The sequence below is a fragment of the Camelina sativa genome, chromosome 9, assembly GCF_030686135.1.
Source record: "Camelina sativa cultivar CO46 ecotype springtype chromosome 9, ASM3068613v1".
In the NCBI taxonomy this organism is placed as follows: domain Eukaryota; kingdom Viridiplantae; phylum Streptophyta; class Magnoliopsida; order Brassicales; family Brassicaceae; genus Camelina; species Camelina sativa.
This window is the reverse complement of record NC_141888.1, coordinates 36,018,143-36,040,091: the sequence shown is the minus strand read 5'-3', so window position 1 is coordinate 36,040,091 and position 21,949 is coordinate 36,018,143. Positions and strand designations below refer to the sequence as shown.

General features: G+C 37.5%; 7 protein-coding genes, 1 long non-coding RNA gene and 1 other non-coding gene across 12 annotated transcripts; 4 read left to right on the top strand and 5 right to left on the bottom strand.

Annotated features, from left to right (window-relative positions):
- Nucleotides 1–77: 77 nt before the first annotated feature.
- On the bottom strand, nt 78–886 carry LOC104713163 (uncharacterized). Its single transcript, XM_010430224.2, has one exon. The coding sequence runs from the start codon at nt 585–587 to the stop codon at nt 186–188; it is 402 nt and encodes a 133-aa protein (XP_010428526.1). The 5' UTR covers nt 588–886; the 3' UTR covers nt 78–185.
- Nucleotides 887–1,493: 607 nt separating this feature from the next.
- LOC104713162 (uncharacterized protein At1g01500) lies at nt 1,494–4,629 on the top strand. Of its 2 annotated transcripts, none has more exons than XM_010430222.2 (3): nt 1,494–1,995; nt 2,390–3,195; nt 4,106–4,629. In XM_010430222.2, the coding sequence occupies exons 2-3, from the start codon at nt 2,464–2,466 to the stop codon at nt 4,334–4,336; spliced, it is 963 nt and encodes a 320-aa protein (XP_010428524.1). In that variant the 5' UTR covers nt 1,494–1,995; nt 2,390–2,463; the 3' UTR covers nt 4,337–4,629. The 2 variants fall into 2 exon arrangements, with proteins under 2 accessions (XP_010428524.1, XP_010428525.1); XM_010430223.3 differs by having other exon boundaries at nt 1,725–2,226.
- Nucleotides 4,544–6,785, bottom strand: LOC104713161 (uncharacterized). Its single transcript, XM_010430221.3, has 6 exons — nt 6,543–6,785; nt 5,974–6,086; nt 5,704–5,880; nt 5,525–5,623; nt 5,183–5,428; nt 4,544–5,073 (listed from the first exon to the last, which is right to left on the bottom strand). The coding sequence occupies exons 2-6, from the start codon at nt 6,040–6,042 to the stop codon at nt 4,771–4,773; spliced, it is 894 nt and encodes a 297-aa protein (XP_010428523.1). The 5' UTR covers nt 6,043–6,086; nt 6,543–6,785; the 3' UTR covers nt 4,544–4,770.
- A 209-nt stretch (nt 6,786–6,994) lies between these two features.
- Nucleotides 6,995–8,289, bottom strand: LOC104713160 (uncharacterized). Of its 2 annotated transcripts, XR_015565048.1 has the most exons (3): nt 8,212–8,272; nt 7,458–7,632; nt 6,995–7,376 (listed from the first exon to the last, which is right to left on the bottom strand). It is a non-coding gene; the product is annotated as an uncharacterized LOC104713160 (long non-coding RNA). The 2 variants fall into 2 exon arrangements; XR_015565047.1 differs by lacking the exon at nt 7,458–7,632 and having other exon boundaries at nt 8,212–8,289.
- LOC147939206 (small nucleolar RNA R16) lies at nt 7,835–7,921 on the bottom strand. The gene has a single exon (XR_015567706.1). It is a non-coding gene; the product is annotated as a small nucleolar RNA R16 (small nucleolar RNA).
- Nucleotides 8,290–8,768: 479 nt separating the features above from the next.
- Nucleotides 8,769–10,906, bottom strand: LOC104713159 (uncharacterized). Its single transcript, XM_010430219.2, has 3 exons — nt 10,391–10,906; nt 9,583–9,939; nt 8,769–9,429 (listed from the first exon to the last, which is right to left on the bottom strand). The coding sequence occupies exons 1-3, from the start codon at nt 10,733–10,735 to the stop codon at nt 8,941–8,943; spliced, it is 1,191 nt and encodes a 396-aa protein (XP_010428521.1). The 5' UTR covers nt 10,736–10,906; the 3' UTR covers nt 8,769–8,940.
- Nucleotides 10,907–12,856: 1,950 nt separating this feature from the next.
- LOC104713155 (uncharacterized) lies at nt 12,857–17,432 on the top strand. 2 transcript variants are annotated; one of them, XM_010430215.3, is made up of 11 exons: nt 12,857–13,794; nt 13,881–13,935; nt 14,061–14,160; nt 14,256–14,469; nt 14,793–14,926; nt 15,284–15,878; nt 16,026–16,128; nt 16,239–16,291; nt 16,417–16,569; nt 16,667–16,930; nt 17,030–17,432. In XM_010430215.3, the coding sequence occupies exons 1-11, from the start codon at nt 13,048–13,050 to the stop codon at nt 17,039–17,041; spliced, it is 2,430 nt and encodes an 809-aa protein (XP_010428517.1). In that variant the 5' UTR covers nt 12,857–13,047; the 3' UTR covers nt 17,042–17,432. The 2 variants fall into 2 exon arrangements, with proteins under 2 accessions (XP_010428517.1, XP_087320770.1); XM_087464644.1 differs by lacking the exon at nt 17,030–17,432 and having other exon boundaries at nt 12,958–13,794; nt 16,667–16,951.
- A 319-nt stretch (nt 17,433–17,751) lies between these two features.
- LOC104713156 (putative membrane protein At1g75140) lies at nt 17,752–19,860 on the top strand. The gene has a single exon (XM_087464646.1). It carries the CDS (start codon nt 17,752–17,754, stop codon nt 19,645–19,647), a length of 1,896 nt encoding a protein of 631 aa, XP_087320772.1. The 3' UTR covers nt 19,648–19,860.
- A 41-nt stretch (nt 19,861–19,901) lies between these two features.
- On the top strand, nt 19,902–21,946 carry LOC104713158 (cytochrome P450 734A1). Its single transcript, XM_087464647.1, has 4 exons — nt 19,902–20,447; nt 20,581–20,825; nt 20,919–21,285; nt 21,375–21,946. The coding sequence occupies exons 1-4, from the start codon at nt 19,902–19,904 to the stop codon at nt 21,792–21,794; spliced, it is 1,578 nt and encodes a 525-aa protein (XP_087320773.1). The 3' UTR covers nt 21,795–21,946.
- The last annotated feature ends 3 nt before the right edge of the window (nt 21,947–21,949 follow it).

Below are 21,949 nucleotides of genomic sequence, written 5' to 3'. Positions count from 1 at the left end.
TCTTGACGTACCAAGATTAATATACTCAGATCGACAAAATTAGCTTCTTGTTTTTGGAATAATAGCATCCAAGAAAATTAGAAATCAATCGTCATCTCTTCCAGGGTTATAATTAATTTATAGCTCAGCAATAATCCAAAAACACATTGAAAAACAAAAACTCCATTGAAATGGTAATAAAAGATTTACCAACTCTTAACCGGGGTGTTTTTCCTCCTCGACCGTCTAGAAGACGGCTGTGGAACCACCACCTTCACCGTCGTCATCTCCGGCTTCTCCTCCTCCTCTAGTTCTTCATGTTTCAACTTTTGCTCTTCTTCCGCACTGCTACTACTACTCCTAACTTTCTTCTTCTGCTTCTCTCTGTTAATAAGTACCTCAGCTTCTTCGTCTTCGTCTTCGTCCTCATACTCTTCGTAATCCTCGTCTTCTTCGGATTCTTCCTTCTTGAAACCTTCCCGGTTCTCAAGATTCTTCCTTGGCCTTCCTCTTCGTCTCCTTGTTGTCTGAGACTCCGTGGGAGATGAAGCTTCAGCTACCGTCACTGACGACGGTTCCTTTGCTTTCTGAAACCTTCTCTTCCCCATCAGTTCACTTCTTTTTTTTTTTGTGAACAGAATAATATTTTACTTGAACAGCTTGTTTAGATTTTTTAATATCTCCAAGAAGAGCAATAAATTTTCTTTTATGTTTTACAGACAGAAACAAAACACAACAGTTCTTTAAAATCAAAAAGCCGCCCACTCTTTGGTGTTTTAGATATTAAAAAAAAAAACTAAAAAATATCAGAAGAAATTAAAAAAAAAAGTAGATTTCATTTTTGTCCGTTGGTTATCTCTTCTATATTATCCACCAATATAATACATGTATGACATATATATCCTTGAAATTAGGGTTCATGTACATATAGTCTACGTTCTATATATATTATGTATGTATAGAAGTAAATATTTTCTTTGCTTTGTTTTTACACTCTTTAAACAAGTATATATAATCTGATGAAGAAAAAAAAATACCAAAGCTTCCAAAGATTAACATTTTAAATCTAGTGATTAGCAAAAAATTCTTGCCAGTTGCCACCTTAATTATCACACTACCCGGTAGCTAGCTACAATTTGTGTGTGAGGTTTGAGTTCTTTAAAATAAAATAAAACTTTAATTTACAATAAACCCATAATCACATTCATTCATATATGATGATCTGTTTTTGTTTAATCCGATGGTAATTGAATATCTATAATCGATCATGTGAGAGGTTTCGAACCGTGACATTCTTTATAGTAAATACAACGAATGAGATAAAACTTAAATCAAAATTTTAATGTATGACTCACGAGTACGTTAACCTAAAAAACGGCACGACGTTCACTATACACTACGAAAGCTAAACGGGCCCTAAAATTTAAAAGGCCCAACAATCGCCGTTTTAAACAACCGAAACGAACATGCATGTCGTTTTTACACGAATACGACCGACGTGGTGTTGTTGTCTCGTAAACAGCGAATGAATGGTTTTGTTTGGTGGTAAAGGGATAAGATCACGTGACCGAGAGAAAGTCAGACTCATCTTCTTCTTCGTCTTCCTCCTCTTCCCGTCGTTGGATCTCTCTCTCTTTCTCTCTCTCATCTATCGAGTTCCCAATCCCATCCATCACTCTTTTCTCTGATTCTCAGTATTATAAAAAAAAAATTTCTTCTGTTTGTTCTTTTCGATAAAGACATAATTTTTTTTTTTTTCTTTTGGGTGGAAACATTATTTTGTGGTTACGTCGCCACGCGCTAGAGCTCGAAAAGCTATGATCTAGGGGGAGGAAGGATCTTCACAAATCCTACTTGGCCACAAAATTTTTTGCTATTTTTATTTTCTTAATAAAATTTCCCCTCCGTGATTATAATTTTGAGACAGACAGGAAGATTAATATTAAGCACAAGTTTTTTTTGGTAGCAAAATTAAGTGTGGTTAAGTTTTGTGGATGGTAACACATCTTCTTCTGGGTGAGCCTTTCTCTTTCTCTCCTTTCTTTTCTCCCGATTTTTCTAGGTTTTTTCACTTAATTTCGTTTCTTTTAAAGCTTGTTCCTTTGTTGTGATATTGAAAGATTACTTTTTTTTTTTTTTTCTTTCTAATTAGAACATTTTGTATGTTTTTTTCTTCTCAAGAGAGATTTTGTTCCTGCATCTGTTTGTTATTTTGACCATATCTCTCTCTCTCTCTGTTTTTGGCAAGTGAGTACAAAGTTTCAATCTTTTTTTACCTTTCTTCTCTTTCGTTTGCTTCTTCTTCTTGTTTACCTTGAAATCTTCCATTTTTGGAAAGATTGATTCTTTTTTCCAGTTTTGATTATTCTTTCCCCATTTGATTTCGTTTTTGTGATTCTTGTTTCTGCAGCAAATCCAAATCGACTGTGATGCAGATGTTTTCCGATTCAGTGAGAAATAGAGATTGATTTCTTTTTTTAAATCATGGTGGAGACTTATGAGACACGTAACAACTCTGAAGCATCTCATCAGATGGTCAGATATCAGAGTTATAACCATCACAATTCAAGAATACCATCGTCGTCGTTATCGTTATCATCGCCATTGCTTGATTTGAGAGTGTTTTACGTCAGAATCAGCAATTTTAAGGTGGATGCTTCGACACCTGAGGTTCTCACCATCACTCATATCCCACTGGATCTAGATTCAATCTTGGAGATTAACGGTGTTAGGATGAGCATGTACTCTGAAGGAGTCTCTTCTCAGCTAAGGAGAGATCGTGTTGATAAGAAATCTGAAGAAGCTACTTTTATTAGCACTGACAATATCAGGTTGTCTGGTAGTGTGAAGTTTGAAGTTTGTGATAAAGATGAGCTGGTTTTATCTGGAACGCTTGAGATGTCCGGTAGTAATGGTCTCACTGGTGAATCTAAGCATAGCGTGAAGCGGTGGAACATGAACTGTGAAGCTGAGATCACTGCAGGGTCTGGTTTCTTGAAGGAGAAACATATTGGTGGTGGTTCGGATTTGTCATCTCCGTTGCCAACTATTGAAGTCTATGTCACTGGTTGCTTCTCAGGAACACCCATCATCTTAACCAAGACTCTACAGCTTGGTTTCAGAAAGAAGCACAGTAGAGTGACTGCATTAGATTCTATTCCCGAGTATGATACCGGTGAGCCTCATAAAGGCAACTCATCTGAGCTTGATTATCAGGTAACTTTCAAGATTACTATAATGCTTACTAATAGTTTTCTATTGATTTGTGTCCAACTTCAACACATTGAATGCTTTGCCTAGTATATGAGTCTTCTTGGTCATGCTATCTATCATAAGCATTTTAAGATTTTCATGGTTTTGAGATTTCATAGTTTGAGACATGTTTCTTGGGTACTCTTAGGAAGATAATTTCTTTAGATATTGAAGTGGACCAACTTCGTTATAAATGATCATGTGAGGTATGGGACCTGCCACCTTTTACAAGTCATTAGATAGTTCTTTCCCTCTCTCTCTCTCTCTCTATCTCACTCGTTCACACACACTCTCTCTCTATCTCACTCGTTCACACACACTCTCTCCCCATTTGCCTCTTGTCTTGTGATCTTAATATCTGAACTCTTATCCTCTTGTCCGCTACAGTTAGTTCGTTAAACCCATTGATTGAAATATCGTGGTTTTCACATGTAATGCCACAATATATCGTCTTTAATTTGTGCATAGACTGATTCGGGAAACATGCTCTATTCAAGAGTCAAAGTCAGGATTAACTTATGCTTGGAGTTTTAATTTGAGGTTCTTGCAGTTGACATTGTTAATACCTTTTGGAGATAGTACTTCATACTCACCGTTAATTGAGATCTTGTGTTTAACGATAGTGCAATGTTAACTTTGACCTGGAAGTTATGCAGGTGTTGACACCCATATGAGATACATCTGAAAGAGTTTTTAAGATTGGAACAAAAATACCTTTGTTCTACAAATGATTTTGACCATTGTATTCTTTATTTGACCAGCTTGATGAATGTCTTTTACTTTATTTTCTTTTCAGACACGAACATGTTCTACATACATGGCTCTCTCTGTTGCTGAATTCATTGATTTAAGTATGGGACTTTTTTCTGTGCAGGTAACAGAATATGGAAGTTACAAACAAGAATATGAAGGAGAAGACGGCGACATGTATTGGAATAGAGAGTATGCAGATGGTGAAGATGGTGAGATGTCGTGGTTCAATGCTGGTGTGAGGGTTGGTGTGGGAATTGGTCTTGGTGTCTGTGTAGGTCTTGGCATTGGGGTTGGCCTTCTTGTGCGTACCTATCAATCAACCACCAGAAACTTCAGAAGGAGGATTATCTAGTTTCGTTCAAATTGCCTCGAGCTTCTCCTACTCTTTCTCTCTCTAACTCCAGTCCATAGCACATCACTTTTGACTGCAGAACTTTAAGCAATATATAGTCTAAGCTAATACTTCGTGTGTATTTTTTTTCTCTTTGTGCCTTGAAATTTTGAAAGAAATCATTCTCTTCTTGTGTTTGTTGAGTTTTCATACTGAAAGAAACAAAGCTTTTTGCTGGTAATGTGAATCTATTGTCTGCTTCTTCATGTAAATAAACGCTTATGAGTGTAAAAGATTTTTGGATTCACATACAATCCCTGCTATAGTTTACTCATACAAATCCTTTTTATTTGATCAACGTCATGTTTAAATTTTACAACCTCTCTTCTTAGCATCAAGATCACCAACAATTAATTTAGTCCCAGCTGAAACAATCATATTGCCTTCAAATCTGGTTAAGGGTTGGTTTGGTTTGGCTCAGGGGAAATCTCAGCTCCTCCAGAAAACCCATTGCTCGCATGCAGCTGGTTATTGTTACTGTGAACCAATCCCCAAAAGTTTGCAGTTTTGACATCGTCTTGGTTCATTTGCTTGGAGAATTCTTCATAGTTATACTGCAACAAAGCTTTCCCTCCAAATTCGGTTGGGAGGTTATCCTCGTCAAAAAATGAGCTCATAAGCTCCACGCTCTCCTGGTTCTTTGGGTAAACAAACTTCACCTTGACGAATGTCTTTGCATCCATAAAGTACTTCACAATCTGTGTGACAACACAAAAACAAAATGAAACTACCATCATATTCATGCACAAATACTTAATTAACCTATGTTTTGTCTAACTATGAGGTAGAAGCAGTGTTTTGTCTAACCTTCCAGAATGCCTCGAAGAGTCTTGGAGGATTATAGAGGAACGCTACAGCAAGTCTCTCAGGGTAGTGATTTTGCAGTATATTTATAGTTTCTCTTGCAGATTTAATAGGCACGCTGGTACTCATTGACCAGTTGGTGAAGTCAATAAGCCACGACATTTGTTCTTGATCCTCGGGCAGATTCAAAATAGCATTCTCAATGAGATACACCAGATGCTTCATCTGTTTGTCTAACGATTTTGTGTTCTGCAGAAGTTTTGAAATGAAAATGAATGGTTTTATCTAATGCCCTCAAGTAAAACTCAGTCTAAAACATTAACTAAGAAGATAAGCTTTAGAAACCTGCAAACCAGGTCTCAGTATAAGAACAGTTCTTCCATGCCTGTCATGGAATCCAGCTTTGTAAACTTTACCAGTCTCACCTTCACCTGAAACTTCATCCTAGTAAGAAAGCAAGTGTAAGTTTTGGTAAGACTTGTCGAAAAGATTAAGAAGACTAATAATAATAGATTGATACTTACCCATCGGATTTCCTCAGGTTTAAAGGTTGATCTCCATTTCAACGTCTCCTCAAGCATCTTCTTGGCTTTGCCAACATTCCAATTCCTAGCTTCCAGATATCTCTTCAGACATGCATCTGAACAATAGAGTGAGTTCCTTCCAGATAGCTCACCTAAGAGAGTCTTAAGCTCTTTGATCTGGATCATTAAGATCAGAATAAAATTACCACTGAGAAATCAAATAGGTAACTTAAGAGAACATCATCAAGCAAGGCCTGTAAAAGGTTTCACCTTTGCCTCTCTGAGAGCTGCCTCGTTATGCTCTTGTTCGGTTTGAGAAGAATTCTTCCAACGAAACATTTTGAATGGCACTTGTGTTCTAATATATCAAAATCTTTTTTAGTCTGTAAAAGTTACCAAAATGAAAAAGATCATAATACTGACGAAGGACGTTAGATCCAAAGAGAAGCAACATGCAATCCAAAAAGGTTCATGTGGGTGATTGAGCTGCATGTGACTGGAAATCACAGACAAAACATGACTCAACTACCTAGTGCTCCAACTTCTAACGAAAGCCCTAAGAAACACGAACTCAGAATCAAATAAAGGTTATCAATTCCCTAAAAGCAAAACAGATCGATCAATCAACGAAGATTTGGATAATTAGTTGTCAAAGATCCACCCAAATTCAGAACATTAGACAAAGAAATTTCTGATGAGCTCGCTAGGAAACTGAAATTGTATTCATCAGAGAATTGATTCTAGAGAAAACATATAATCCAATATAAAATCTCTTTGACATATCTATGAGATTCAGAAACACCAAAAGACGGAAACTTTAAAAGAGAAAAGGAGCGTACCTAAACAGAGAGCACCTTGTAATAAGAGAGAGGAAGAATGATTCTTTTCTTTTTGCAAGTGAGAGACAAGTCGTCGAGAGTTAGCTGAAGAAAGTTGTGTAACTGATAAAAAGAAAATGGAGAAGTGTAGAGGTGCGAGAAAGAAAAAATAAATGTTAAAAAAAAAAAAAAGACAATTCCACCAAACGCTTTACAGACAACAAGACATCAATATAAAAATATATTTTTAGTAAACTGAACGGTACGGTACGGCACGTGAGATTTATTTACGTATACCCTGATACGATGAAGACTGTCACGTGTCGACTACACATAGGAGACAAAATTCATCGGAGACCAAAGCCTCAATTAACATGTCTCTCAGGCCCAAATTCATACATTAAATGTAAGGGCTCAAAAAGTTTGAAAGGTTCAAAAAGTATATCTATATGTATTGACAGAAGAAGTAAAGAAATTATAAATTAAAATTTTATTTGATGCAAAGTAACGAAATCATTACATTCGATACAAGCACAACAAAAATGGAAACATTAAAAGAATCCGAGACCGTTTTGTCTTAAGCCTTCACCGGGATCTTAGTTGAAATACCACAGTCGAGCAAGGTCGAACACCAATTCCACTTGAAATTTCCAAGACGAATGATTTTAACAGGAACTTATTAATCAGCATGATTAAAAATAGAGATTGGGCCTTGTAATTGTTCGTAGTAAGCATAGACGATTCTTATTTCTTCCCATCAGATTCACCAGACAAGCTTAAGCATCATTCTGAAATATATTACATTACTCTATAAAACTCTGTTGGAAACGACACTAGCTCACAATTTCCACGTACCTGCAACATTCTACTATTTTAAAATCCAAATCAAGTTTGTGTTTACAGCTAAATTAACAAATATTTGCAAATCCAACCCACCAGATCCAAGTATAGTATTTCAGATATCCAGAAATTTTCAAAGAAAAACATATGATAATGGATAGAGTAAGCTCAGAAAGGTTGCACAATCATTTCAAAGATTTAAAAAATCTCATAAGTCCAGACATATATTAGAGCAACTTCATCATCGCAGGTTCGCAACCAAAAACCATCACTACAACAATAGATGTACAGAATTAATATCAAAGTAAAGATTATGATGGAACTCAGAGAAACTACATATAGTAGCGATGGCAGACAATCTACACGGCATCAATTCAGACCGCCCGTCTGCTAATATCTCATCATCGATCTTTTTTCAAAAACCCAAACCGAAAATTAATTTTGAAAACAATTATAATTAAAAGACTAATAATGATGGCATCAGATAATAAGCGGAGATGTTTTGTCAACACTGTTCATCAGTGGTTAAGCATAAAATAATCAATTCTTCATTTGCCATCAATCACAATTAAACCCTAATAAATAATTAAAAGATTGCAAAAATATAGGTCGATTCATTTGACGCCAAAGCTGCAGAATATAGCAATGGGTTGGTAAGATAACCTAATCAATATCAGCATCTGTTCTTAACTCCTCTTACCATACTTTTATTGTGATTTTTACCTCACTAAGCTAGAGGAGTAGGTTCATAAACACAGATGCTTTCCAAAACCTCAATCGAAAACTAAACTAAAAACAAAACAGATATCAATCAAACTAAACTAACAAGAACCTATCGATAATAAGATACCAGAGAAGCAGAAGATGATTACTGCGGCGGATGGAATAGAGAGATCGGTTGTCAATGTTTTGAGAATTTGAGAGATTTGTCTCTAATTTATATAGCGGAGATGTTTTTGGTTTTTCGGCAACCTAGGGTTTTGGTTTTATCGGGCTTACGTTGTCTTATTGGGCTGTTTAAATATTTGGGCCATTGTGGTATAGTCCATTGGTCTGATAAGATAACCGGAAAACAAAATTTTGCCTAATTGAAACAAAAAAGAGAAAATTACACAAGAACTATATATAGTTGAATGAATGAATGCCTGAATGGTGCCAAAAAAAACTTATCTCCTATTCTGACTATTCAGTCTATTCTCACCAAATTTTGAAGTTGAGGCCCTGCCTGACTTATGTACCATCGAGAGACTGAGGTCGGGGCTTCTGAACTACACAAGTAAGTAAGTCGCACACGCATTGGCATTATTAAGTTTGTTTCCTCCTGTATTATATTTACTTTGTTTTTTCTTGAATGTTGTATCCCAAAATTGGTAATTTGGTATGTTTGAAGGAAAAATATTGTGCAAGTGACCATTGAATTTTTTTTTTTTTTTTTTACTATGAAGATAGTACATTTACACCTTCTCGAATCTCCCACGTCAAAGTTACATATTTACTCATTTTGTCCCAAATCTGAGGTGTAGTATGTCATTAAGAAACCTATTTAACAAAATAAATAAACACATCTAAAAAAGAGAGACTAATGATGATCATTGTTTATATCCGACGGTGGCAAAAAGCTCTCCAAACACAAGCCACAAATATTAAAATCCACCTCCTCGATCCGCCATTTCTCCTCTATTCGTCTCCGGTGGTTAACAGCTCCACCGTAGCGATAAAGCGTTGTCACGGTTCGACCACCGTGAGCTATGTTGACTGCGTCAACGAATATGTAATCGTCGATGATTGACTCCATGCTTGTCTCCCAGAAAACGCCGTCGTTTTTTCCTCTGCCGGATTTTACTCTCACGAGCTTTGTGTCACCGAACTTTACGAGAAGCCCCGTCCGTTGGCTGAAGTAACCCCACACCGTGTGGTGGATCACCTCCGTGTTCTGTGAGCACTGAGCCTTTAGAATATCTGCCGGCGTCTCTAGCTTTAGGACGAAACAGTCTTCGCCGTTTACGGATTGTTCACCGATGCATACGGCGTCTAAGAACAGACTCGCCGTGCATCTCGGGTCTAGTCCCTGTTCACGTCATTTCACATGTGAAAATGTTATATTCATAGTACTTTGTACGTAACATACTTCGTATTTAATTTAATATGTTTTGGTTGATATTATCTACGTAGTATTGTAGTAATGTTTCAATACAAGGTGTTAGAGTTTGAGATGAGTTACCTGAAAAAAGCGGCGGAGAGGGCGAGGAGGGCCACGGTGAGCTTGAGAAGGTTGAGTGGAGGATTGGTTCCAAGCCACCTTGCCGTCACTACCGGCGCTAATCTTGAAACCGGAAACCACTAGCTCTAAAAACCAAAGATTTGGATTCTTCTGCCATAAAACAAAACCTCCAACCTCGAAACTGCCTTTTCCTAGCCGCACCGGCGCAGTCGTTCCTTCGTCCTCTCCGGCAACCATCTCGGATCCTTGCATCCTTACCTGCCCAACCGCGTACATGCTCTTCACTGCGTTCAAAGCTGCTGGTCCTCCGCACGCCGCCACGTACTGCTGCACTATGTATTTAGCCGTCGACGCTTCCTTCAAATATATCATTACTATTAACATTCCGCATTACACGAGGTAAAAAAATATTCGATTATAAAATCACTTTTTCATACGAGGTAAAAAAGAGCTATGAAATTTTTATCATGTTTTGAAATATTTATCCAAAACGAATTGAAGGTGAATAGAAGCTACACGTTTCATTTATGTACATTACATAAGCAAAAACGGAGTATTTTAAAAAATATTTGATTCGGTAAGAATAACCAACCACCGTTAAATATGAGACTCGAATCATGACCTTATCTCACGTTTGAAAATGTCTATTACACGAGTTTATATCGGTGATTTCAAACGAGAGCTAAACACAAAATCTTTGTAAAATCTATAAGTAAATGTAAAAATATAATCAAGAAGTACACACAAGAATTACGGGTCGAGAGAAATCCAAAAGACCAAAAATCAATAAAATTTAAGATATACGTACGATGGAAGTGTCATTAATGGGCCGGGAGAGACAGAACTCGAGTGGGACGTGAAAAGGAATAAGAGGACTTCCCACAATCTTCAACAACGCCACGAACTCGTTGTCTGATTTTGACTGCAAATGCATATTGACATTGCTCATCGACGACGAGGACGACGGCATTCTCATATCAGCCGCAACGGCGGTCACGACCGTGTGTGCTTTCATGAGATCGTGCATATTCCTCCACCGCCCCGCCGCGTTGCTTCCCATCTTCGCAAACATTTCTTCCGGCACCGGAACCTCTAACACCGTCTCTAACCCGTCTTCTCTGTCCAAATTCGGACAAAGCTTCCTCATTTTCATTTATAAAATATTTCTAAGTTTTTTTTTTGTTTGGTTTTTTCGAGATGATCCGAGAGAAAGAGGGGATTAGGGTTTTCCTCTTTCTCCGAAATTTTATTATGGGAGAGAAATCAATAGATTTGAGAGGATCATGAGGATTAACTAGGATTAAAAACTATTCTTGATTTATTTTTCTCAAATTTTCTGTTAGCCGGCTTTTATAACTAGGGTGCTCCTTGCTCGTAGCTATCGTGAGAACACGATTTCAGGAGGATCCATCTATTCTCTATCTCTTTGTGTATTTTTTTTATACATATAATCGTATACTGATATCTGATGTGACATATACACGAATTTACACTTAGATATTTCTATAAACGTTGACAATAGATGTATATTAATTAATATGCATACGAATATTTGGATACGTTACATTTGTGATCGTGTACTACACACATACGTGGAAGACTTATAGTACTCTGAGGAATCAGATCTAATATATACAATCGGAGTGGTTAGGAGCCTTTTCTTTATGCGTTATTAACTCTCTAGTTGTTTATTTAGCAAAAAAAAAAAAAACTCTCTAGTTGTTAATTCTATATTGTTATATTGTTATTTTTCTGATAATTTTATAGAAGTTTGGATTTGTATAATGCTATAAATCAAAACATATAATCGGCTAAGATGTGCTAGCTAGTTATATATCCTACTATATTAATTGAGAAGTACAAATATGAAACTAACCTTAAAATGTGTAAAAAATTACATTCAATTGCCATTAGAAAAATTTAATTAAATTTAATTAACTAATTTAAATAAATATAATTAATTAAAAATAAAAACACTCACAGATAAAATCTGAAAAAATCTAAATAATCTAAAAAAATATTTTTTTTCTCTAATAAATTATGGACGAAATTACTAATTATTAAAAAAAAAAAAAGTTATATAAACCAATCAGAATTTTAAAAACTAAGATTTTATATCCAAGTATACAATACAATTATTTTTAATAACTAAATTTAAAATTTTTGTTAAGATTTCAAATTATGATGCTCCTATCATATTTATTTTATTTTATTTACAAATTTTTTAGAATTTTCATATAATACTTATAATTAATAAAATGCATATTTTCTGCATATGTTATGATTTGAATTTTTTAAAACGAAGATATATAACTTAATGTATGAAAATGTGTGTTTTAATTTCCACATTGGCGGGTTGGTAAAACTAAATTTATATAGATGAAAATTAATAATTTTTATTTGCTCACAATTATAATATTAAAATTACTATTTTATATTTGACAAAATAATGATGCAAATACAACAAATAAACAATATAAACTGTAATAATACGTCAAAAATAAAATATTATAATATTCTAAAATAATTAGTATTCAAATAGACTAATAGATTTACATAACAATTAAAAATAAATATTATCTCAAACAAAATATTTTTTTAAAAAATAATATAATAATAATTTTTATTATTATTTTATAAATTTTTTAAAAAATGTTGACCCGTGCTTTAAGCACGGAATATATCCTAGTATGGTATTATTTCATCATGCATGTGAGTTCAAAGTTATTGTTTGTTCATCCAATGTAAATGATCCGGTTTATTTGAATCATATATGATTCTGTTGGTTAAATGCTTCAAAATGGGTTGATACATGAATCATAGTGGCATGTAAACACATTAGAAGATTTTTTTGGTTGTAAAATTGTAAATTTACGAAATAATTGAAGCATAATGTGGAATTACATTGGTGTAGCTAGGGGTTGGTCAAAGTTTAGCGATTTCAAATTAAACATGAGGTTCAAATTTTGAAAATGTACTGTTCTTTTTGTATAGTTTTGACAAACGTTCTCGCGATATCGTGCCTGTGCTACAATTAGTAAACAACTAAACATGTTTATCATAAAACATAACGTCAATAGAACCATTACTATTTGTTGTGTAACCGAGGAAAATTTTGGTATCACAAAAATGTTGACAATATAAATTATCTTCGTGGCATAGAAGAAGAACGTTTGAAAACTAAATTTTATAAACATTTTTTTTTTCAAATAGTCGCTAATTATTAATTAGTGATTTACGAGTTTATTATGATATTCAAATAATTGACTCCACCACCATGGGCGGAGAAAGCTCACTTTAATTTTTGCTAACTGGAAAATCGAGGCGCCAATATTCGAAATATTTGGCGCGTAAATCCTCGAGCGTTTTATTCCTTCTTCAACTTTTTTTGGCACTACTGATTCATTCTGCTTCAGAACCATTTGGGCAACCCTCTAATTTTGGCCAGAGATTACAATCAGTAAAATGAATAGCGACGAGCAGCTTTCTCCTATCGGAGAATCGAGTGTCCCAATTCCAAACAGGATGCTACGGCGGTTGAAGAAGGCTAATTCGATTTCCGATTTATGCCCTAGATCTGAAACCCCCGATTCCGCCGGCGAGGATCTGGGTATGCCTGGATTGCAATCTTCTAATGGTTTCGAGGAAGAAGAAGATGGGCTACAGTCTGATCTCGAGGGTTTGGGTGTGGAGGATGGAGTTACCGCGAGGAAGGTACTTGATTTTGATTCGGTGTCTGAGTTTAATCAGACGATTGAAGATCCGGGTGAGAAAGGCGAAGACGACGAAATCTCTGATCTGAAAACTAATGAGGAAATTAGGGTTTCGGAATCGACGGAAGCTGGTAAAGAGCGGCTTGAGTTTGACTCCCCAATCGAGGAATTGGGCGAGAAAGGTGAAGACGAGATCTGCGATTTGGAATCAGAAGAGGAAATTAGGGTTTCGGAATCGATGGAAGCTGGTAAAGAGCAACCCGAGTTTGATTCCGCTGTCGATGAATTGGAGGAGAAAGGTGAAGACGAGATCTGTGATTTGGAATCAGAAGAGGAAATTAAGGATTCGGAAACCAAGGATGCTGGAAAGAAGCGAGCAGCTCTGGAGACAAGTGATGGCGAGGGGAAGGAGAACAAGAGAGATAAGAAGAGGAACAAGAAGAGTGATGATTTTGATGAGCTGCCAATCTCTACTGCTTCCATGAACATGTCTAAGAAGGTTAACTCTCTATTTCTTAGTAGAGGTAACTTTGCAATTTTTTTTCCTGGGTTTAATTGGTGTCACTGTTCTTTGCTCGTCTGTAGGAAAGAAGAGAGTATCTTGATCAGCTTCGTGCAGAAAACCAGAGACTCTTGCGAGGTAGTATATGATAGTCTCAAAACACTTTTTTTCAGCAGTGTGTATTGCAACGTTTTGCAGTAAACTGACAATGGTCTTTGGCTTGGTGTTTTTGGTTTGTATTTGCTCTTTTTTTTTTATGATAGAAACTAGAGATGCTGCCTTTGAACCTGCCCCTCTTGTCAGAAAGCCGATATCATCTGTATTGGAGAAAATTCGAAGAAGAAAAGAGGAGATTTCAAAACAGTGAGTTTTTGATATATTTTCTAAACCACTTTCTCCACTATCATCTCTTTTTATTAGTAACAGTGTTTGTGTGTTATATTTTATGGTGTTGGCAGATTCCTTAGCAGGAAGAAATCTAAACCTATCGACATATGCGACGGCGATGATTTGGAGGAAGTTGTAGCCGAAGAAAATAATGAAGATATGAATTTAGAAAGTACAAGCAAGCAAAACCCTGGAGGACAGCATTGCTCGGAGGACTCTGCAGGTCCATCGGGGAACTTAGACAGTCCCTCTAACAAGAAAGTTGAAAGTAACCCTACTCATCAGGTGAGCCAACTCATGTGTAGATACTTCTTTGCACAATCAAGAAGTAGTTTTCTGTTCTGTTGATTTTATTATTGATTTTGAGTTCCAGTGATATTTGAATGTTTGAATGCTCGTCCGACCTAGTATTAGGTTCAAATATTTGAGGATTTACATTGTAGCTATATATACCTGCAATTCCATTGTATTCTGTTAACTCCACCTGCATAATAATTTGCGCAGCACATTTCGTTTCCAGGTTACAAATGCTAAGTTTATGCTGTGGTTCAGAGGCTAGTTCGTAATATTAAATATAAAGCTGACTCTCCCATTTTTTTTCTAATTAGGATCCATCCTTGTGTCCACAAACGATTGACTCTGGAGATGAACTTCTAGAGAAGACTTCAAGCCGACCTTTGGAAGAAGTAATGACACCTTCTGTAGTTGCCATGAACCTCAAACTCAATCCATCTCCTGACAAGTGAGTTTATCTTTTGATATGGTTACAAGTGGAAATATAATTAGCTAGAACATTGGCATGCTCGTTTATTTAATTTTGGCAAGCTATACATAATGCAGTCTTTACACGTTCATAATATTTTATGGACAAATGTTAGTTTCAGCACATGAATAGCTTGTGTTCTGTGCCATAATCAGAAAGGCCAGTTGTTTCTGTTAAGTTTAGTTATATTGTGTATACAGACTCTCTCAGTTTTTTTTTATCTTTTGTATCCATCCTTGTGTATTAGCTTGCTTTCTGTGCCATAATCAGAAAAGCCAGTTGTTTCTGTAGAGTTCAGTTATATTGTGTATACTTAGGCTTGCTTTCTCCCTGCAGATCTTCTAAAGTAGCAGAGCACATGAAGGAAAATTCTGATTCTGAGACCCATGATGAACCTGGTGACCCTGTTAGAAAATTTATTGATGAGGATGCTGAAGAGGAAGATGACAGCGACAATGATTTACTCCGATTTGAGGATGAGGATGATGACGAAGATGAAGAAGATGATGATCTCAGGGATATGATTGTCAGTCAATTTAAGGAAGATGCAACTGATAAAGATAGACGTAATGAACTGCATCAGAAGTGGCTCGAGCAACAAGATGCTGCAGGGACAGAGAAACTCTTACAGAAGCTACAACGTGGTTTGCAACAGGATGAAACATTATTGTCTGAAGAGGAAGATGAAGATGACGATGATGAAGAGAGGGCTGAAGATGCTGATGATGAAGAAGTGCAAAAACCTAACGTCAATGAAGATGAAAATGAAGATGAAGAAGATCCGAGTCATGCAAATTCCATGCGAATGACCATGAAGAAAATAAAGGAAATGATCCCTTTAATGTTCACAGATGAAGATGATGTTTATGTGTCATCTGACGATGAGGAAATGGAAAAGAAGCTCCTGCAACAGCGATTACTCAGGAAAATGGTAGGTGATCCCGGTTCAAAAGTTCTTCTGTATGCTCCATATTTTATCAGTTGATCCAACATACCTCTATATGGTTAAGACTGAAAAGCTTGTTTGATGTTAAGCTCGTGCTACCCCATGATTCTCGATCATTGTTGTTTTAAACAGGAGCTAAAGTCCAAGTCTTCACCATCTATTGGGGATGAAAACTCTGAGGAAATTCTTCGCCACATCAAGAAGCCTGAGATCAAGAAGAAAGCAAAAACTTCTTGTAAGATAACATGCAAATTTCTCCCTCTGTTTGTGTAATCATCGGCTGAGTTTATATATACACACTGCTGATTGCTTATAACTGTTCTATTTGAATTATTTTGTTTTCAGCTTATAAAGAGAGGGCACTCATGGGAATGAACAAAAACCCTGCGGCATCCAAGGTATAAAGCCTTCTTCAGTTACTTTCACAGACCAATGAAGTTCTTAGAGAAGTCACTCTTTAAGACTTATTAGAAACAGGACAAAGAATTGCAGCATCTTTACTCATGCCGTGAATCTTTTGCAGTCATCATTCTTGGGTAGACTTACAAAGAGTTCCATTTCAGAAGGATCTCGCAAGCGCGGTTTAAACGTTGTACGTGGCTACATATTCGAACGTGATGACAGTAACACCAAAAGCTCAAACTCAGTGCCAGAAGAACCTTCAGCTCCGGAGACGGTATAGTTCTAGTTCTCTCTCTCTCTCTATAATAACACACACCATCCCATAAAGATTTCTGGTACAGACATTAATCTCTTGTTCATTACAATCGCAGATTATTCAAGAAAAAAGCAGACCAAAAAGAGCTCCGGCAAAATTCACTGCCTCACAGTCACAAGAAAAATCAGCAACATTACAGACGACAACGGTGGTGGAGGAGACGAGCACGAGGCAACGAGCAACCTTGTACGAGATTCTAAAGATGTCTTCAAAGAAAACTTGCTTCAATTCACGCGAGACAGTGATAAGCAGCGACCACACTGAGTCTATATTTGCTGCTTTCAAATTGGATAAAAAACCAATTAAGGCCAATCCACAAGTAAACACCCTCTCCCTTTGATTAAATGTATTCTTGTGAAATCAATTCTCCATTTTTCCTTTTAACAGTTTTGTTTTTAATCTAACGAACTTTTAACAGGAGAAGAGATGAAACAACTTAAAACAAAAAGATAAAAGAGAACAGTGGCAATGTGTTTTGGAGGAATTCAGACATTGTTGTTGTGATGAAAAAGCACGTGTGGTGAACGTGATTCAAAGGTGCAGCTCTCTTTGTTGATGTGTGGCCACCGCCAAAAACGGCGTAGGACCGCGCGTTTTGGCATTTTCCTGATCAGATATCAGTCTCGATTCTCAAGTACATAGGTTGGTTGCTGTTAACTAAAGAGATTTTTGTGGGAGATAAGGTCGTCCATCGTAGTCATTCGAATCGACTAATTATTGAAATTTTGTTTTATATCCAATGTTATACGGTGCACTTGAAAGTGGATACCAGTTATTGAATAAACCCTTTCTCAAAAGGAAATCGCAAACAGTTTTTATCACATGTTGTTAATAATTTATACCGAATAAAATTATCTTAACCCTGTTGACCTTTTTGAGCTTCGCTGCTAAGACTGAAGAAGAAGACCAAGAGAGGGTTTCGGACACACAAAAAAAAAAAGAAAACGAAAAAAAATCGGACAATTTCTATTTTAGTTTTCTTACCTCAACGTTGTTTGACTTGCAAGAGAAAATCTCAGATAGATTCTGACCGGATAAATCTTCTTCTTTCCAGATCCGAATCATCCCTCTCCTATTAGAAGATCTACATAAAAATGGCGGTTACTTACTGATTTCAGAAGAAAAAAAAAGTACCCTTTAATGGCGGATTCTCTAAACGGCAAGTCCTTTTTCTTCTGCTTCTCCTTCTTTGTCTCGCTTAGTTTGCTTTTACTTTTGCCGTCTTTCTCGGATTCATCTTCTGTTGTCACCGCCACCGAGTCCGATCCGATTCTGTCCGAGAACTCAGATGCTTCTCCTGGAGTCGTCGTGACCAGCAGCGAATCCGATAGGCAAAGTGTTTCGTTGCATAGACTTGAGGAACTTGTTAGGAATCTTACGGAAGTAGTTGCTAGGTTAGATGCTAAGTTATCTGATGAAACTCTGATTAAGGTTAAGAAAGAGATGGAAGAAGAAGGGATTAATAGAGAGAAAGCCAAGGCTTTTTCCGTGACAAAGTACAGTCCTTTCTGGTCCGAGAGATTCGAATTCACATCAGCTGTGAAATTGAACTCCGACGCTACTTGTATCAACGTGTTGCCGTTTCGAGATTACGAAGGTTTAAGCAAGTATTTCGCAGTTGGTGATTCTAGTGGTAGGGTTTTTGTCTTCTTGAGAAATGGTGATGTTTTGGTTGAGTTTTTCACTACCTGCGATTCACCGATCACGGCGATGGTTTCTTACATGTCTGTGTACAAGAACGAGAGCTTTGTTGTGACGGGACACCAGAGCGGAGTCATCTTGTTGCATAGACTCCGCGAGGGCTCTATCGGGGAAGATTGGAGTTCTGCTGTGATGGAAAATGTTGGCAAGTTTGATGGCACGGAGGACGGTTTGGAAGTGACTCTATTGGAAGTGCATCATGTGGGTCGGGTTAGGTATATATTGGCGACGGATCTTAGCGGAAAGCTCACGGTTTTCTCTGAGAACAGAACGGTTTATGGCTCTGTTACCCCATCTTGTAGACCACTTGTGTTCTTGAAGCAGAGGCTGTTGTTTCTCACTGAGACTGGTGCTGGTTCATTGGACTTAAGAAGCATGAAGATCAAAGAATCCGAGTGTGAAGGTTTAAACCATTCCCTAGCGAGAAGTTATGTTTTTGATGCGTCGGAACGGTCTAAAGCTTACGGATTCACATCAGAAGGCGAGATCATTCACGTATTGCTCCTCGGAGACATCATGAACTTCAAATGTAGAGTGAGATCAAAGAAAAAAGTTCAAATGGAGGAGCCTGTTGCGTTACAAGCCATCAAAGGCTATCTACTTGTAGTCAACCAAGAGAAAGTCTTTGTATACAATGTATCGACTCAACACTACGTTCGAACCACAGGTCCTCGGCTTCTTTTCCCCGCTGCGTTGGAAGATATCAGATCAACGTTCTTGAGCCATCGAGAATCATCTAAAACCACTTATCACCAGAAGCTCGAAAAGGCAACAACTCCTTTGATAGCAAGCGACCGTGAAAAGCTGCTTGTGATGGGTTTAGGAGATGGATACGTCGCTACATACAAATCAAAGCTTCCGATCTCCAAAGCAGAGTTCAACACAATGCTTTGGAGCAGTCCTGTCTTCTTCTTCATACTCTTCTTATTTGGCGCTTGGCATTTTTTCGCCAAGAAGAAAGAATCTCTCACAGCTTGGGGACCTGACGATCCTTTCGCCTCCACGACAATGTCTCCTTCTACTACTACTACTACAACTGCACAAAACAGTTCCGTATTCGCTGAAACAATTAGGAGAAACGACGACCACATGGATCTTCGAAGAAGGTATGTTTCCCCATCTCGGTATCCTCCTGGAGCAGCAACAAGTGCTTACCGTTCAGTAGGCTCTAACGACCCGAACTCAAGAGCACCAGTGGAAACTCAAACTACTAACTACAGAACAACCGCACAGGAAATGAAGTATCGTGGTGGGTCAGGTCTTGATTCAAGTGGGTTTGGTAAAAGAAGAGAGAGCTTGTTTGGTAACAACAAAGCTTTAGACGACGAAACTTAAGCTCCTTATTCTCTTAACCGTCGCCGTTTTTTTTCATAGTTCGTTATGTTCTCTTTTTACCGGTCAACGCTTGATTTTTGTAATGTGTCAAACTCCGGCGAAGGAATAGTTTTTTTTACCGGTAGCTTCGTTTCTCCGGTCACACAAATCTTTTTGTAATCTTCTTGTGGATCTCAAGAATCAAAAATCAGATTAAAAAATTGTTTTTTTTTATTTGTCTTTTCGATATATTATAAAATTTCAAGATCCAATAAATGAAACTGAAGCAGAGAGGCTTGAAGATAGCTACTAAGTTAAGTCAACCAACTATGACAGTGTTCTTCATCATCGTCTTGGTCTTTTCCTTCTTTCTTGTCTTCAGATTCATCTACACTTATCTATGGGTTCCTTGGAGAATCCAATCTCACTTCAAGAAACAGAGCGTGACGGGTCCTCGTTACCGTGTTTTCACCGGAAACTCCGGCGAGGTGAGCCGGTTAACGGCAGAGGCGAAAGCAAAGCCGATTCCTTCCGGGAACAATCCTCATGAGTTCGTCCACCGTGTGGCGCCTCACTACCACGAGTGGTCACGTGCCTACGGGAAGACGTTTCTCTACTGGTTCGGGTCGAAACCGGTTGTGGCAACCTCGGATTCGAGTCTAATCAGGGAAGCTTTAACGACGGGTGGGTCGTTTGATCGAATCGGGCATAACCCTTTGTCTAAGCTGCTTTATGCTCAGGGTCTACCTGGTCTTAGAGGTGATCAATGGGCTTTCCATAGAAGAATCGCTAAACAAGCTTTTACAATGGAGAAACTCAAGGTATAATTAGAAACTAAGTTCTGTAATTCAGACAATGTAGTGCCAGTTTCTAGTTTAGTTTAGATGTTACCAAATCAGAAACTTGATTATATTATAGGATTTGTAGCTAAAGATGAGATCTTTGTTGTTATAGAGGTGGGTGCCACAAATGGTGACTAGTACTATGATGTTTTTGGAGAAATGGGAGGAGATGAGAAACGGAGAAGAAGAGATTGAGTTAGAGGTACACAAAGAGATGCACGATTTGTCTATAGATATGTTATCAAGAACAGCTTTTGGGAACAGTGTGGAGGAAGGGAAAGAAATCTTTGCGTTGCAGGAGCGTATGATGCGTCTTTTCTATCTGGTTAGGTCGAGCGTTTATATCCCCGGATTCAGGTAACAAGAACCCTTAATGCTTATATATTAGAGTTTAGAGAACAAGTTTGGAACAAGAACCTTAATGCTTATATTCGAATGTTGGATAATTAGATTCCTTCCTTCGAAGACTAATAAAGAGATATGGAGGACTGAGAAACAAATCCGTGGTTCTATACTGAAACTGATAGAAAGCAACAAAACAACAGCTGTTGAGAAATCAGGAACTATGCTTCAGGCTTTTATGTCATCTTACACGAATCAGAATGGTCAAGAAGAGAAACTTGGGATTGAAGAAGTGATAGATGAATGCAAAACCTTCTATTTTGCAGCTAAGGAAACAACTGGTAACCTTCTGACGTTTGTTTTAGTACTCTTAGCTATGAACCAAGAATGGCAAAACATTGCTCGTGAAGAAGTCATACGCGTCCTCGGACCAACCGGGTTTCCTACTCTAGACGTCTTACAAGACCTCAAGAGTGTACGTCTTTAAGCCCCAACTTAAGTATGGTTTCAAGAGACATTGATTCTTAGCACCAAATTCTTTTATTTTTTTGTCTTTGCTAACAGCTAAGTATGATAATCAACGAGACTCTCCGGCTCTACCCTCCAGCAATGACACTAAACCGTGACACTCTTAGGAGAGCTAAGCTCGGAAACCTTGACATTCCTGCAGGAACTCAAATCTATTTATCAGTGGTAGCGATGCACCACGACAAAGAAACATGGGGAAACGACGCAGAGGAGTTTAACCCGCGTAGGTTTGAAGATCCTAAAAAACAATCAGCTCTGCTTGTGCCGTTTGGGTTAGGGCCTAGGACTTGCGTGGGACAGAATCTTGCTGTGAATGAGACCAAAACTGTTCTGGCTACGATCTTGAAGCATTACAGTTTCAGGTTGTCACCAAGTTATGCTCATGCTCCTGTTTTGTTTGTGACCTTGCAGCCTCAAAACGGTGCTCATCTTCTCTTCACTAGGATTTCGAGTTAAAAAAAACTACCGAGATTGGTCGGTATTATAGTTTCCGGTTTGATCCGGTTTATGTGGGATTTAAATTTAATCATTTAATGTACTTCGGTTTGGTATTTCTTTTCGCCTTGAATGAAAAGGCTAAAGTGGTCAGAGCACACAATTATTATCAACCC